General features: G+C 43.3%; 1 protein-coding gene and 1 pseudogene across 1 annotated transcript in view; one reads left to right on the top strand and one right to left on the bottom strand.

Annotated features, from left to right (window-relative positions):
- ACAA2 (acetyl-CoA acyltransferase 2) overlaps window positions 1–16,187 on the bottom strand; it is a 32,079-nt gene extending 15,892 nt beyond the window's left edge. The window contains exons 1-2 of the mRNA XM_036078213.2: window positions 16,041–16,187; window positions 9,496–9,662 (exon numbers count right to left, since the gene is read on the bottom strand). Of these exons, the coding sequence (XP_035934106.1) occupies window positions 9,496–9,662; window positions 16,041–16,056 (183 nt within the window). The 5' untranslated portion in view covers window positions 16,057–16,187. The remainder of the gene's footprint in view (window positions 1–9,495; window positions 9,663–16,040) is intronic.
- LOC118526784 (AP-2 complex subunit beta pseudogene) lies at window positions 83–8,202 on the top strand (annotated as a pseudogene).
- Window positions 16,188–16,322: the final 135 nt, after the last annotated feature.

The raw sequence follows: 16,322 nt of genomic DNA, 5'->3' as shown, positions 1-16,322 counted from the left end.
AAGAATGTCCTCTATAAATCTTAGCAGTAAGAAGGACAAAATATACGGAAATGTGGGCAATCTATCAAAAATGATAAACTATATGGCTCTAAGGTAGGATGCAATGCATATAGGTACAGCGTATATTTTACGTAATACAGGGATTTATTATTTGAATAAAAACTAATTTGGTCAGTTGGTTTTTAAACATACAAAGTACGAGAAATCCTTATATTAAGTCTTCATATAAGACAGAAATTTATAATAATTACAACTGTTTAAGAACAGAATGGGCTATCTTAAAATAGTATGTTCCTTAACAGAGGAAGTATCGAAGGACACTGGAATAACCAGGAAAGCTTGATTAACATAGCAATGCTTGAGTCGAACCAACCCAATTAAACCAGAAAGGTGCAGGCGAGGCATGGGTTATCAGTAGATACTTTTAAAAGCACCCAGGGGATTATAATGTGAAACCGAGGCTGAGACCTGTTGACCTAGGGAGGGGAGAGATAAACAAGGACCCCAGGTTCAAGAGTAACAGCGCTGGCCCTGCTTTGGGGTCCAAGAACAGCAGTGATGGCAGGTAGCCCGCTACAGACTTAGGAGGTGGACACTTATTTCTTGTGAAATCTGCACTTTGGTGTTTTTATATCTATTTCTGACCCTATAACCCAACCTGTGCACTTGTTCTGTGGTTTTGGTCTCCTGTATTTTTTTTTTTTTTTAAGAATTTATTTATTTATTTTGAGAGAGAGAGAGCACAGAGGGAGAAGCAGACGCCCCGCTCAGCAGAGAGCCGGATGCGGGCCTCGATCCCAGGACCAACCTGAGCTGAAGGCAGACGCTTAACCGCCTGCGTCACCCAGGTGCCCCTGGTCTCCTGTTCAATGGCACATAAATGCTACTGCCGGGTCACCAGAACCAGGTGTGAACATGTTGAGATTTTTACTGTGTTTACCATAAGGAAAATTGTGAAAGAACACATATAAAAGATACAACGGCATAAAATAAATGCAGAGCTGGAAGTGGACTCCCATGGGCTGGTAGACTTGGTATGTGTGAGTGTGCGATAAGCTTCTCATCCCTGCATGGATGCAGTGTTCTTAGCCTTAGTGGAAAAACTTGGCTTAGCGGTTTCAGCCTAATGTGGCAAATAGATCGTAAAGGACAAAGCAGTATACTGATACCTATACACAGAGCAGTGCTAGCTGTCTGTCTATATAAATAGAGAAATGGGCTTAGCCACAGAGGTTTAAACTATCTGGTTGTCCCATATATTAACACAAACCAGGGCTCGGATACACAGTTGTCTTTCATGTTTTATGGTCTCCCAGCCTTTCCAGCCCAGACACTTTTGGACAAATCTTTGTCCTCATTTGAGGTTTTGTTGTTGGGTTTTTGTGTTTGTTTTTGTGGGTATTTGCCTCATTCCATCCGTGAGCTTTGCAGGTAGACGGATATGATTCAAAACTTATGTTCTAAGGTGTTTCTTGTTGAGGAGTAATTGGTTTACAGGAGTAAGTCATGCTTCTCCCCTAAAGGGGGAGTAGGGGTGGTAATCCACAAGACAAACCACAGTTGTTAGAAGAATTTCTTGATTAGAAATTTTAACTTTGAGTTTTGTTGCTTTAGTTCCTAAAACAACTTGGAGATGTTCCTCATTGGTCCATCTGATGTGGGAAACAAAGGCAGAAAAAACAATTATTAAATTTCCTTACTACTTATAGCCCATTGACAAGTCCTTGAAATACAGTGACATTCCTCTAGGAACTCAGCTGCCTCAATGTTAATACTTTCCCAAGGGCAAAAGGCAATCTTAGCCCCAACCTCCAGGATCCTGTAAAGTCTCAACATATAAAAATTCCTTTGGAAACCTCCTTTATTTCTACCCCCCAAGTTACATGTGGGCAATCATCCCCCAAGCATATGATCCACTGATACTCATCTGAAGGGTCTCATGACTAAGGTTTTATTAGACAGTAATAAATGACCTTTCACCAACAATAGCTAGCCCCCTCAAGGCCCTGGAAACCTTGCTTCCAAATTCCTTAGAGACTTAGGCTATCCCTAACCCCCTCCTGACTTGAAAGTATATAATGGGCCACTCCTAACAACCCCGGTGCGGCTCTTTCTGCCCATGGGTCCTGTCCCCGTGATTTAATAAAACCACCTTTTTGCACGAAAGATGTCTCAAGAATTCTTTCTTGGCCGTCGGCTTCGAACCCTAACATCTTTCCTGCATCACATCTACTGCTTTGATTCCTTGGATCCCACCCATTCTCACTTTAAGAAAAAACAAGTAAATGTTGCAGAGTGTATTTTGCAGTTGCCCTTTTTAAGAAGCACTTTTCCCTGATCTCAGGGCTGTGAGATCAGGCTCAGGGCTAGGCAGGGAGTCTGCTTGAGATTCTCTCTCTCCTTCAGCCTCTGCCCCACCCCCCACCCCTAGGCATGTGCTCGCACGGGCGCTTTCTCGCTCTCAAAATAAATATAATCTTAAAAAAAAAAATTAAAAAAAGATTGTTGGTCAGGGGATATTCTTTTGCCAGAGCTTTCTGTTTTGGAGTCACTTCTCTTATAATACTCTAATGTCCAGACTGGCAAAATAGGTGTTTTATAAAATCAAGCAGGAGAGCCTGAAGTAATAGAAAGAATATTAGGCCAGGAGTCAGGAGATCTGGATTGGAATCTAATCTAGACTGTCATTCACTTGCAGTGTGAACTTTGGTTTATCGAACTCTCAAGTTCCTCCTATGGGAAGTTATCTGCAAATGGATTCACAAGTGCCTCGTTTGTAAATAAAAGGAGTAGAGGAGTTATGATTGAGTTGTTGAATTCTAGCCCAATTGACTGAATACAGATAGTTTCTGGAGATCTTATTGACAGAATACATACTTACTTGTATGTAAATTTTGAATGTGGTCCTACCTGATGCTTAGAAACCAGACGTCTTCTACTTTGGCCACTGTATTCCAGAAAGTGGTAATTCCCCCCCCCCCTTTTTTGTTATCTATTCTCTAAGTGTTCCCACGAAATGACTTTACATCTCCTTTAACATCAAGATTTGTGGGAAGAGCTTAGTACAGGAGGAAGAATACTGAACTAGAAGTCAGGGGATCCGCATTCTAGCCCAGGACTGTTAACAGACTACCTGCCTCAACTCTGAAACTTCTCTGGAGGTTTCCTCATGTGTTAAGAGAGGCCTGGAGTTCTATAAAATCTCTAGGGTTTCTTCTGGCTTATTAACATTCCATAAATCTTAGTCAGAACTTATATTTTTTAAAAAGTTCCTATTCCTGTTTTATTTTTCAATTGAGGTATAATTGACATATAACATATTAGTTTCAAGTGTACAACATAATGATTTGATATTTGTATATATTGCAAATTATCACCACGATACGTTTAGTTAACATCTGTCATATATATGATGAGGGAGCAGAAGGCTACCTGAAGACAAAGCATTAAGCTGACACCTTGCAACCTCCCCCTACCCCCCACTCCTGGGTGGGACACGTGTGGCATTCTTCCAGGAATCTCCCAGCTATGTTAATGTTAATGCCGGCAGAGGGAAAAACAACCTTAACTTGACAAAGGCAGGGCATCCGGTTTCTTGTAGGTGGGTCCTCTTGAACATATGAAAACCCTTTTGAAACCTCCCTTTTCCTTACTTTCCCCAACTCCCCTTTATAATCACCACTCCTCAGGACCCCGATGCAGCAGCTCTTTCTGCCCACAGGTCCTTGTCCCCATGCTTTAATAAAGCCACCATTTTGCACCAAAGACGTCTCAAGAATGGTCGTTGGCTCTGGACCTCACCCCACCGAACCTCACCTATATTCCAAAACCACATTATATAGTTACCAAAAATTTTTTGTGAGGAGTACTGATGTGAGGGGTTAGGAAGAGCATAAGTCTCTAAGGAATTTGGAAGTGGGGGCTTCCAGGACCTTGAGGGGCTAGCTGCCATTAAGATAAGGTTCTTTACTACTGTCTAGTACAACATGAGTCTTGAGACCCATCAGATGTGTATCAATGGGCCACATATTTGAAAGATGATTGCTAACATGTATCTTGGGTGGAGGTGTTTATGGTTATCAGGGGAAAATAACAGGAACAAGAACAAAGCTACAGTGGTAAAGCATTAAAAGAAGTCCTTGAGGGAGCTGGAGGAGTGTTATAATCTGGATGCCTCAGGGATTCTGCCTGGAGACCAGAGCAGCGGCAAAATCCAGCCTTTGTTCCTTTTTCTCCCATCAAGGACTTTTAATATTTACTTACTTAGCATCTTTCAAATGTGCAGTACAGAATTATTAACTATAGTCATCATGCTGTTCATTACAGCCCCAAGACTTACTTATTTATAACTGGAAGTTTATACCTTTTTGACCTCCGTAACTCATTTAATTATTCCTTATAATAAGGCTATTTTCATATATTAGAACTGCTTAGGACAGAATACATTAGTACCTTTAAGACCTCTCAAAACATAAATTTAAGTTCAAAATACAGTCGATTCTCATTATTCATAGATTTCATACTCGCAAATTCACCTGTGTGTTAAAATTTATTTGTAACCCAAATCAATAACTGCAGCACTTCTGTGGTTATTTCCAGGTATGTGCAGGGTGGAGGAAAATTGAGAAATTTTAGTCGCCTAATATAATACACACTTTCCTAGCTGAAGATGAACAAGGGGACACTTAGCCTTCTTGTTTTAGTTCTCATGCTATAAACAAATGTCCTTTCTGGGTGCCTGGGTGGCTCAGTCGGTTGAGTGTCTGCCTTCAGTTCAGGTCATGATTTGGGGTCCTGGGATTGAGCCCCACATGTGGGCTCCCTGCTCAGTGGGGAGCCTGCTTCTCCCTCTGCCCCTCCCTCCTGCTCATGCTCTGTCTCTCTCTCTCTCAAATAAATAAATAAAATCTAAACAAACAAAAAACAAAAACAAATGTCCTTTCTGCCGTCTATTTATTGCAATGTTTTTCACATTTCTGTGCTTTTTGTTGGTGATTTTGCTGTTCAAAATTGCCCCAGGCCTAGTGCTGAAGCGCTGCCTAAGTGGAAGAAGGCAGTGATATGCCCCGGGGAGAAAATATGTGTTAGAGAAACTTCAATCAGGCATTAGTTACGTGCTGTTGGCCAAGAGTTTAATGTTACTGAATTGATAACATGTATTAAGATGGGGTCATCATATCAACAGAATAAAAAACAAAAATGGTTGATCATCTCAATTGACACAGAAAAAGCATCCAATGCCCTTTCACAGGAAAACACTTAATAAACTAAAAATAGAAGGGAATTTCCCCAAACTAGTAAAGGGCATCTACAAGAAGTCCACATCTAAGATCTTACTTAATTGTGAAATATTGGCTGTTTTCCCCCATAATATCAGGAAGAAGACAAGGGTATCCACTTTTTGTCACTTCTCTTCAACCCTGGAGATTCTAGACAGGGCAATGAAGCAAGAAGAAGAAATAAAAGAAACCCAGACTAGAGATTAAGAAGTAAAACTAGCTCTACTCCCAGATGACACAATGTCACATACTAATAAACTCTAAGGAATTAACTAAAAAATTATTAGAATAAATGGGTTCAGCAATCACGGTACAAGATCAATACACAAAAATCAATTATTTTTCTATACACTTCAACAATCTGAAATGAAATGAGAAAACAATTCCATTCAAAACAGCATCAAGGGGCGCCTGGGTGGCTCAGTCGGTTGGGTGGCTGCCCTTGGCTCGGGTCATGGTCCCAGTGTCCTGGGATCGAGCCCCGCATCAGGCTCCCTGCTCAGTGGGAAGCCTGCTTCTCCCTCCCCCACTCCCCCTGCTTGTGTTCCTGCTCTCGCTGTCTCTGTCAAATAAATAAAATCTTATTTAAAAAAAAAACCAAAAAACAGCATCAAAAAGAATAAACTACTTAGGAATCAATTTAACAAAAGCCGTATAATTATACTATATATTCTAAAAACTATAAAATAAGCTGCTGACAGCCCTGAATGGGGCCAGACTTTCATGTTGGGCTGCCTGTCTAATCACAACCCTAAAGAGGACTGGAAGGCTTGCAGCATCTGTGGGTAACTCCCCGGCTATCTCAAGCCAACTCAGCAGTGGTGCTTTCCGCAGTAAAAGTCCTAATGAAGTGTGTAGCGTTGTCACCCAAGACTCTGACAACTACAATATGCTGCTGAAGAAGTGGGCCCCTCCACCTGTCACTTCGCTCTCCGGGGAACCAGAGATGCAGCACATCACCCTGGGGAATATCAATCTAATTGTCCAAAAATGACCCAAAATCTTGAAGCAGGAAATCAAAGTCTTCTTTGTGAAGTACAATGATCCCATCTATGTTAAATTAGAGAAACTGGACATTATGATTCGCTTGGCATCTCAGGTCAACACTGCTCAGGTTCTGGCAGAATTAAAGGAATATGCCACAGATGTGGATGTTGACTTTGCTCGAAAAGCTGTGTGGGCCACGGGACGGTGCCATCAAAGTGGAGCGATCTGCAGAGCGCCATGTAAGCACACTGCTTGATCTCACCCAGACCAAAGGAAGTGGCCCTAGAGGCAACTGTTGTCATCAGAGACATCTTCCGCAAACACCCCAACAAGTCCAAAAGTATCATTGCCACTGTGTGTGAGAACTTAGACTCGCTGGATGAACCAGATGCTCGAGCAGCTATGATTTGGACGGTGGGAGAATATGCTGAGAGACCTGACAATGCAGATGAGTTACTGGAGAGCTTCCTGGAGGGTTTTCATGATGAAAGCACCCAGGTGCAGCTTACTCTGCTTACTGTCATAGCGAAGCTGTTTCTCAACAAACCACCAGGAACACAGGAGCTGGTACAGCAAGTCTTGAGTTTGGCAACACGGGATTCTGATAAACCTGACCTTCGAGACCAGGGCTATATTTATTGGTGTCTTCTCTCAAGACCCTGTCACAGGCAAAGTAGTAGTCTAGTCTGAGAAGCCACTGATGTCTGAGGAGATAGATCATACTGTGCCAAGCCCGCTGGATGAGCTCATCTGCCACACTGGATCTTTGGCCTTGGTGTACCGTGTAAGCCTCCCAATGCTTTTGTCATTTTGGAAGGAAGTCATGGAATCCGTCGCAAACACTTGCCAATACATCATGGGAGCACTGATGCAGGTGACAGCCTTGTTGGCAAAAGCCTCAGGTTATCCCCTCTCAAGGTGACCTTCTAGACCTTTTAAACCTTGACCTCGGTCCCCCAGTCAATGTGCTCCCGGTGTCCTCCATACAGATGGGAGCAGCAGATCTCTCGGGAGGAGGACTAGATGGTCTGGTAGGACAGTCTTTCATCCCATCACCAGGGCCTATAACCTATGCTCCTCCACCTACTCCCGCTGTGGTCAGCAGTGGTCTGACTGACCTGTCAGCACTCTCCACGGGATAGGCATGGGACCTGCTGGATGCATAGTTTCTAAGGCTGTCTGGCTGCCTGCAGTAAAAGCTAAAGGCTTGGAGATTTCCAGAATATTTACTCATCGCCAAGGGCACACCTCTATGGAAATGAACCTCACCAACAAAACTCTGCAGCACATGACAGACTTTGCAATCCAGTCAAACAAGAGTAGCTTTGGTGTCACCCCCAGCACTCCTCTGGACAACCATACACCACTGATGCCAACCCAGTGCATGGATGTCTCCCTGCCTCTGAACACCTCAGGTCCGGTCATGACGATGGAACCTCTGAATAACCTGCAGGTGGCTGTGAAAAACAATATTCACGTCTTCTACTTCAGCTGTCTCACCCCACTCAATGTGCTTTCTGCAAAAGATTTCAAAATGGACTACCAGGTCTTCCTTGCAACGGGGAAGGCTATTCCCAACGAAAAAGAACTTCAGTTTCAGATTAAGGAATGTCAATTAAATGCTGACAGTTTCCAGCAAACTGCAAAATGACAATGTTTATACTCTTGCCAAAAGGAAGGTGGAAGGGGGGACATGCTGTACCGATCCTTGAAGCTCAATAATGGCATTTGGATTTTGGCTGAGCTACGTATCCAGCCAGGAAACCCAAATTACATGCTGTCGCTGAAGTGTAGAGCTCCCCAAGTCTCTCAGGACATCTATCAGGTCTATGGCAGCATTTCTGAAAAGCTAACAGATGGGTCCGGTGCCTCCGGCCACCCTGTGACTGGTGCAAGCCAAGAACTCTTAACTGGAAGAAATCGTACTGCCATGTAGACTCTGAACCCAAACACTCTGAGGCCACACACCAAGATAGTGACTGGTTCAACCTGTGCTGACATCAGGGCGCAACCTGTCGGACAGTTTTAGCTTCTCGTGAACATGTGTAACCACTGCTTCAATCGCTTCCCACCCTTGTCAGCTGTGGCAGCGAGCTGTCCTTACTTGTGAGCTTCTCCATAGCGTGTCAATGGCTGGCAGTTTTGAGCGTAGTTTGATATTTTGTAGTTGAGGGCTCATTTCGAAAGCAGAAAAGGACAAAAAATATTAAAGCAAGGAAAAGTGTCACTGAAAAAAAAAAATGAAGTCCTTTAGACTCCACTGCAAACAATATCAGTTCTTGGCAGAAGCAAAATCTCTGAGTCGTGGCTCGGAGCTGCAGGGTGGCCAAAATTGCACACCCCTTTCTGAGCCTTATCCGTGCCCCAGGAGCTGGGCACTTGGTGGAGGGGGTGGCCGCAGCCTCCAGTCTTCTCAGCCTGCCTCTCCTACTATGGAACAACCACTTTCTGAGCCAGCAGAACAGTGACAGGGCCCCAGGACTTGCAGTGGCTCCACATGGAGCCTCTGTTAAACCAAGGGCTGGGAGGAAGAAGGGAGCCCCCACTTCTTGGCCACACTTCAAAGGAATATCCAGCTTTCATTGTCTGCAAATGAATGATCTATTCTGTAGACCTTAACACAGCAGGATAGAAGGTAAAGGAAGTTATTTCCCATAACAAATGCTGACCAAGCTCCTACTGTTTAAGAAATTATAGGAGATGTGTTACACTGACTGGGTTTTCTACCCTCCTTAGTTGGTACACAGAGAGAACCAATTAACTTTAGATAAGTCAAGGAAATGAATCTGGTATTAAGAAGCAATGAAATGGGGGCACCTGGGTGGCTCAGTCGTTAAGCATCTGCCTTCAGCTCAGGTCATGATCCCAGGGTCCTGGGATCGAGCCCCGCATCAGGCTCCCTGCTCAGCGGAAAGCCTGCTTCTCCCTCTCCTGCTCCCCCTGCTTGTGTTCCCTCTCTCGCTCTCTCTCTCTGTCAAATAAATAAATAAAATTAAAAAAAAAAAAAAAGGAAGCAATGAAATGTAACCCCAATGGGACAGATATATGGCTTCCGGATTGTACGTGGCTTTGAACGATGTATGCCATTGCTCCCAGAGTCACAGGATTACTTAAATCATAAATATCTTTAACTATTATTAACTAGTTCACCATTAAGACATATTAAAGAAATTATCTTTTTGATAACATAAAGCAGTAAGAATGAATGCCTCCCTTCTGCCCTACTGACCTGTATGACATTGCCTACAATGACGCTGTCAATGGTCTCAGGTGCGACCTTGCCCGCAGACAAAGCAGCCTTGGCCGCTAACTCAGTCAAGTCCGTCGCCGTGAAGTCTTTCAGAAGACCTCCATACGCTCCAAAGGGTGTTCGCTTAGCAGCAACGATGAATACACCTATGGCAATGAAGAGAGATTTGTAAGCAGTGACAGATTCGTCAGTGTCCCTAACATGCTTTAAATCATCTCACTATGGAACCTAGTATTAGGTACTGTTTTCAGTTAGAACTCAGACAATTTTTGTCACACAATAATACATGGAACAATCACACTCACAGAAGCAGTCTTTTAATGAAGGGGTATCAGTTTGAGCAATAACTCTATGCTGGCCCCAAGAACTGCATGCTGCAATGTAAATCCATCCTGGTAGAAAACATTCTTGTCCTCCAGTGATTTACAATGCTAGAACATTTGGTTAAAGCTAAAATGCTGGGACGCCTGGGTGGCTCAGTTGGTTAAGCGTCTGCCTTCGGCTCAGGTCATGATCCCAGAGTCCTGGGATCGAGCCCCACATCAGGCTCCTTGCTCGACGGGGAGCCTGCTTCTCCTTTTCCTGCCACTCCCCCTGCTTGTTCTCTCTCTTGCTCTCTGACAAATAAATAAATAAAATCTTAAAAAAAATAAAACTAAAATGCTTCTTCGATGTGAAGTATGTTGCCTAATCACAGAGTCAAAGAGTCTCCAAATTAGAAGTTCTCTTGAGGTTTGAGGCCAACCACTCACCCCACAGAAAATTCCTAACGCGAAAGAAAAAAACTCCTCTGCTAGAAAACTTACAGTAAGAAGGCATCCTCCACTGTGTGAAGCAGTGTGCCCATGAATGGACAACCCAAAGGATGATTTTTGCTCCTACTGAGCTAAGCCAGCTTACCCAGTCTTCTATCCACCAGTCTACCCAAATGCACCCCAAGTCACAAAAATAGTTTCTAGGGAAAAAAAAAAAAAAGGAAAGAAAAATTGTTTCTAGAGTTGATAATGCTTTGAATGTGACCCAAATACGCCTGTACTTTTGGAGCCACAGGATGACTAAATTACAAATTTCAAATTACATGAACCATTACTGTTTACCCTTGGAATAAAGTGGGCAAAAGAGATCTCCTTTTACGTAACCCCTCCAGATCTGGAGTCAGCTAACCTGTAAGATCCCCCAGATCTGAAGTAAATAAAAGGCATTCTTCCAACACTTCTTTATTTGACATTAGTTCTGGGGGATTAAAGACGTTCTAGTTTGCCAATATCCTGGTAAAACGTGTCACTTAGAATACAACAAAATTTCCTGATCTAACCACAAAAATTAAGGGGAATTATCTATACATATATTAATGTAAATTAAGACTATAAATTTATGGTATTACTGTTAGTCCAACTGATGTCCTTGTGCAAAGAAACAAAAATTGCTCCTTCCCGAGACACTCTACTGCCGCCTCCCCCCAAACGGGTTACAGAGGTCTCCGATGAGAGTGACGCTCACTAGAGCTGTGTGAGGCAAAACTTGCACATCGGGAAGCAGCACCCAATATAGCCGTTTCATCACACTAACATTTATTAGGCACCAACAAAGCACTAGACGTTTTATCACTTTTCATATACTATCTAATCTTCCCAACAATCCTGCAAGGTAAAGAGTACAGTGGCGCACAGAGGAGACACTCAGTATGCCACAGACCTCGTGCTTGGTGCTTTGCATACATTGGCTTCCTCCAAAACAATCTGAGCTCACATTTCCATGTCCTGCCAAGAAATTATGGGACCTTTAACAATGGGTTTGTGCCAAGATACTAACCTGTAATTGAGACCATACAAACATTATACCACTCTTGGTATTTAAGTACAATTCTCCCGATTATGTTAGTGGAGATTCTCTCTTTCGTGGAACAAACTCAACCTATCCTAAAAAAAACTCAAAAAACGAAAAACAAAGGGGCGCCTGGATGGCTCAGTTGTTAAGCGCCTGCCTTTGGCTCAGGTCATGATCCTGCAGTCCCGGGATCGAGTCCCGCATTGGGCTCCCTGCTTGGCGGGAAGCCTGCTTCTCCCTTTCCCACTCCCCCTGCTTGTGTTCCCTCTCTCGTTGTCTCTCTGTCAAAAAATAAAATAAAATAAAAAACAAAACAAAAAACAAAACTTCAACTTCTCCTTTCATTCCTACTCAGAGAAACTCACATTATAAAAGAATTTTAGGAGGGGCACCTGGGTGGCTCAGTCAGTTAGGTTAGGCATCAGTTGGTTATTAAGCATCTGACTCTTGATTTTGGCTCAGATCAGGATCTCAGGGTCATGAGATGGAGCCCTGCTTCAGGTTCCTCGCAAAGCCTGGTTGAGATTCTCTCTCTCTCTCCCCTCTGCCCCTCCCCCTGCTCATGCTCTAAAATAAATTTTAAAAATCTTAAAAAAAAAAAAAACCCAAACATTAAAAAATAAAAGAATGTTACTCCTAACATATGCAACTATGATTTGGAACAAATCCAATTAATATTTACAGATATTAATATTCAGATATTTACAAGACCATAAATATTATTTCAGTGCATTACAGATGTTTTGTTCTGATAGATGGGTTATTCTGTGCCACTATACCTTCCTGAATTTTTGCAAATGTCCTCTAAACCTCCTTGCTTAATAGTTTACCTATTTTTATATTGATACTTTATTTCATTTTTCTGTCCCCTTCCCATGTTTTCTTCCTAATTTCATTACAGCCTGCGTGTGGTCATGGCTCCTATCTGATCAACTCTCCTGCAAATAACGATGATGGTATAGAAGAATGACTACCTGAAGGCCTTGGAGAATGAACAAAACTAGGCAGATATGGAGGAGATATGGAAGAAGGTAAGAGTACAGGGTGAGTGTCCCATTTATTTATGGTCTCTGACTTGAAGGCAAACAGTCCACACTACGTGAATGGCTAGAACTCAGAAACTCAGTCTTACTGGCTTGAAGACTCAGAGAACTGAGTTCATGGCAACCAGCCATTGGTAAATGAGAATGAATCTGGGAAAGGAAAGGACCACAGGCAGGAGCCCAAATCATATATACGAACTCTGTCTAAATATTTGGCTGACCCTTTAACCATGCACCCCTACAAACACCTTGGCTAAGGCTAACAGAACTGAACTTAGATTTGAGCTGTTGCCCTCTAGAGGGGAGACAGAGTTTGAGTTCAGCCAAATTAACTGCCTGCAAAAATAAATAGGCAACAAAAAATCAAAAATTAACATGCTTTGGAAGAACATAACAGAATTCAGGCTCTACAATGTTTCATACGCAACATCCATGCTACAATCCAAAATCAATGCACATATGAAGAAACAAGAAAATATGATTCATTCTTTTATTTTTTATTTGTTTTTTAATATGATTCATTCTCAGAGAAAAGACAATCAACAGAGACCAACCCCAAGATGACCCAAATGTTAGAATTAGCAGACAAGGATTTTAAAAGCAGTTATCTATTGTAACTAGGCTCAAGGATGTAAAGAAAAATATGCTTATAATAAAGGATAAGCCATCTCAGCAAAGAAACAGAAACTGTAAAACAAAAAAAAACCAAAATGGAAATTCTAAAACTGAAAGATATCTGAAATAAAAAATCCACTGAATGGGCTTCACAGTGTCCCCTGGGTGGCTCAGTCGTTAAGCATCTGCCTTCGGCTCAGGTCATGATCCCAGGGTCCTGGGATCAAGCCCCGCATCAGGCTCCCTGCTCCGTGGGAAGCCTGCTTCTTCCTCTCCCACTCCCCCTGCTTGTGTTCCTGCTCTCGCTGTCTCTCTCTCTGTCAAATAAATAAATAAAATCTTTAAAAAAAAAAAATGAGTGGGCTTCACAGAAGAATGGAAATGATTCAGTGACTTTGAAGATAGGAGGTACACAAATTTTACCATCTGGAGAGGAAAAAGAAAACAAAAAACACGGGCAGAACCTCAAAGTCTGACAAAGGAACAAAGGTTAACTCAATGGAGAGGGTAGTCTTTTCAGCAAATGGTGCTGGAACAACTGGACATCCACGTGCAAAAATAAATAAAAAATAAAATCTAGACACAGACCGTAAACCTTTCACAACAATTAACTCAAAATGGCTCATAGACTTTAATGTAAAATGCAAAACTATGAAACTTCTACAAGATAATATAGGATAAAATCTAGGTGACCGTGGGCTTGGTGATAACTTTTTAGATTCAACACCGAAAGTCTGATCCATGGAAGAAAAATGTGGTAAGGTGAACGTCATTAAAAAGTTCTGCTCTGGGCGCCTGGGTGGCTCAGGTCATGATCCCAGGGTCCTGGGATCGAGTTCCACATTGGGCTCCCTGCTCAGCGGGAAGCCTGCTTCTCCCTCTCCCACTCCCCCTGCTTGTGTTCCCTCTCTCACTGTGTCTCTGTTAAATAAAAATCTTTAAAAAAAAGTTCTGCTCTGCAAAAGACACATAAAAGTAAATGAAAAGAACAAGCCACAAGCTAAGAGTATTTAAAAAAACACTTATTTGATTAACGACTGGTATTCAATATACACAAATGATGTGGTTTTGGAAGGTGAGTTTTGGTGGGATAAGGTCCGGAGCCGACGACCCAGAAAAAAGTTCTTGAGAAGTCTTTGGTGCAAAACGGTGGTTTAACCACGATACCAGCACCCGCGCAGAGAGAGCTGCTGCAACAAGGTCTTGTGGAGTGGCTGATTATATATACTCGGGAGTTGGGGACGTAAGGAAAAGGGAGGTTTCAAAAGAACTTTCATATGCTAACAAGGACCCATCTACAAAGATACCTACAAGATACCAGAGGCCTTGCCCTTGTTTTCCCCTCTAGCAAGGTATTAACATGAAGATGGTTGGGAGATTCCTGGAAGAATGTCACACAGGGCCCACCCAGGAGTGGGGGGTGGGGGGAAGTTGCAGGATGTCCAGCTTATGCTTTGTCTTCAGCTAGCCTTCTACTCCCTCATCACAAATACATCTTAAAATTCAACAAACGAAAACCAACAACCCAGTTAAAAAGTGGGTAAAAACTCTTAACAGACACCTCATGAAAGATGACATAAAGATGACAAATAGCCATATGAAAAATATATTCAACATCCTATGTCATTACGGACATACAAATTAAAATAACAATGAGATACCACTACACAACTATTAGAATGGCTAAAATCCAAAACACCAACACCACCAAATGCTGGTGAGGACGCAGAGCAAAAGAAACTCTTTTGTTGCTGCCGGGAATGCAAAAGACAAGCACTCTGGAAGACAGTTTCACTGTTTCTTAGAAAAACTAAAACAAAACCTATCCTCCCCATATGATCTAGCAATCACTACTCTTGCACACGAATGTTTATAGCAGCTTATTCATAATTGCCAAAACGTGTAAGAAAACAAGGTGTCGTACAGCAGGTGAATGGATGTAGGACATCCATATAATAGAACGTTATTCAGCAATAAAAATAAATGAGCTGTCAAGTCATGAAAACACATGGAGGAAGCTTAAATGCACACTGGTAAATGAAAGAAGCCAATCTAAAAGGGCTACCGACTGTATGATTCCAACTATATGCCATCTGGAAAAGGCAAAACTATGTAGACAGTAATTACGATCAGTGGTTGCCAAGGGACTTGCAAAATGCGCTGATGTGACAGCACAGAAAAAAAATCCCACTAGAACGCAAAACCGGAACACTGCCTTCCTGTCTCAGGTTAAATATTAACTCATTTAGAGAAACTACAGACAGCAAGCAGGACAAATTAAGGAAAACTACTCCTACAGCATCCATTTCTGTTTATAGATTTGGCAGGCACGCCTAGTTGCCTTGAAAGGATACACAAACATTCCCAAAAAAGCCAAATAGCAGTAAGAGAACGATTCCTTGGGTGCAACGGGATGCATGCTAATAGAAAAACTGGGGGATTGGTTCTTCTTGTTCCTGAAAGTTAAAATTCCATTGACTGTGACCATTTGTTATGAGAAGGGAGTTTACAGGGTTTTTTTTTTTTTAAAGTTAATAACCGTAGAATTTATGTACTTAGTGACTGCACTTTCCTGGAATCAATTTAAAGTAATGGAAGGGAAAGGGAATAAGCTGTTCTTGCAATAGAATGCCACCAAGCATGTGGCGGAGCAGGTCACTGGGGCAGAAATTCCCTGGAGACCCTAAGAGACCGTCTATTCGTCCCCGTAAGACTTCTGCAACCAGGACCTGTTCGGAGGTGGGGACTCCTCTGCGAAGCAGCCCTCCGCCCGAGGCCCCCGGTGCTTCCGGCGCCGCCCGAACTTTCCTAACAGCTGAAAACAAAACGGACCGCGTGGGGGAGGGGGGGGGGGTCTGCGCGAAGAAGGGTAATGACCTTCAAGGTCAGAAGCAAACCTTGGTCTCGACCCTCAGCTGGAAACTGCACCGAAATCGCTGTCGCTAGTGCCTTACAAGTATGTTTTCTCCTTGACCCCAACAATCCTTCCGGGTTGGGCTTTCACCAAGCCCCCTACAGAGAGACCCCACCGACGCTCACCTCGGAGCAGCGCCATGGCTGCGAGCGAGCAAGGACGCAAGGCTTCCCCTCCAGCGACGAGGATGGGCGCCCGCCCACCTCCCGGCCTTTAAGGCCAGGGGCGGCGCCCCGAGGGGCCCCGCCTCCGCCCTTTCACCCACTTCCCGGGCCCGGCTGCCCGCCCTCCGCCTCTCCTCTGGCGGGCTGGTCGGAGCTCATCGCCCCTTGGGCAAGACGCCACCCTCCGCGTGCCTTCGCGTGGGAACCATAACTCTGCCAGCCGCCGGCCTTGCAGAAGAGAGC

This window comes from Halichoerus grypus, chromosome 13 (genome assembly GCF_964656455.1).
Source record: "Halichoerus grypus chromosome 13, mHalGry1.hap1.1, whole genome shotgun sequence".
In the NCBI taxonomy this organism is placed as follows: Eukaryota; Metazoa; Chordata; class Mammalia; order Carnivora; family Phocidae; genus Halichoerus; species Halichoerus grypus.
The sequence above is the reverse complement of the archived record's forward strand: the minus strand, read 5'-3'. Positions and strand labels throughout refer to the sequence as shown.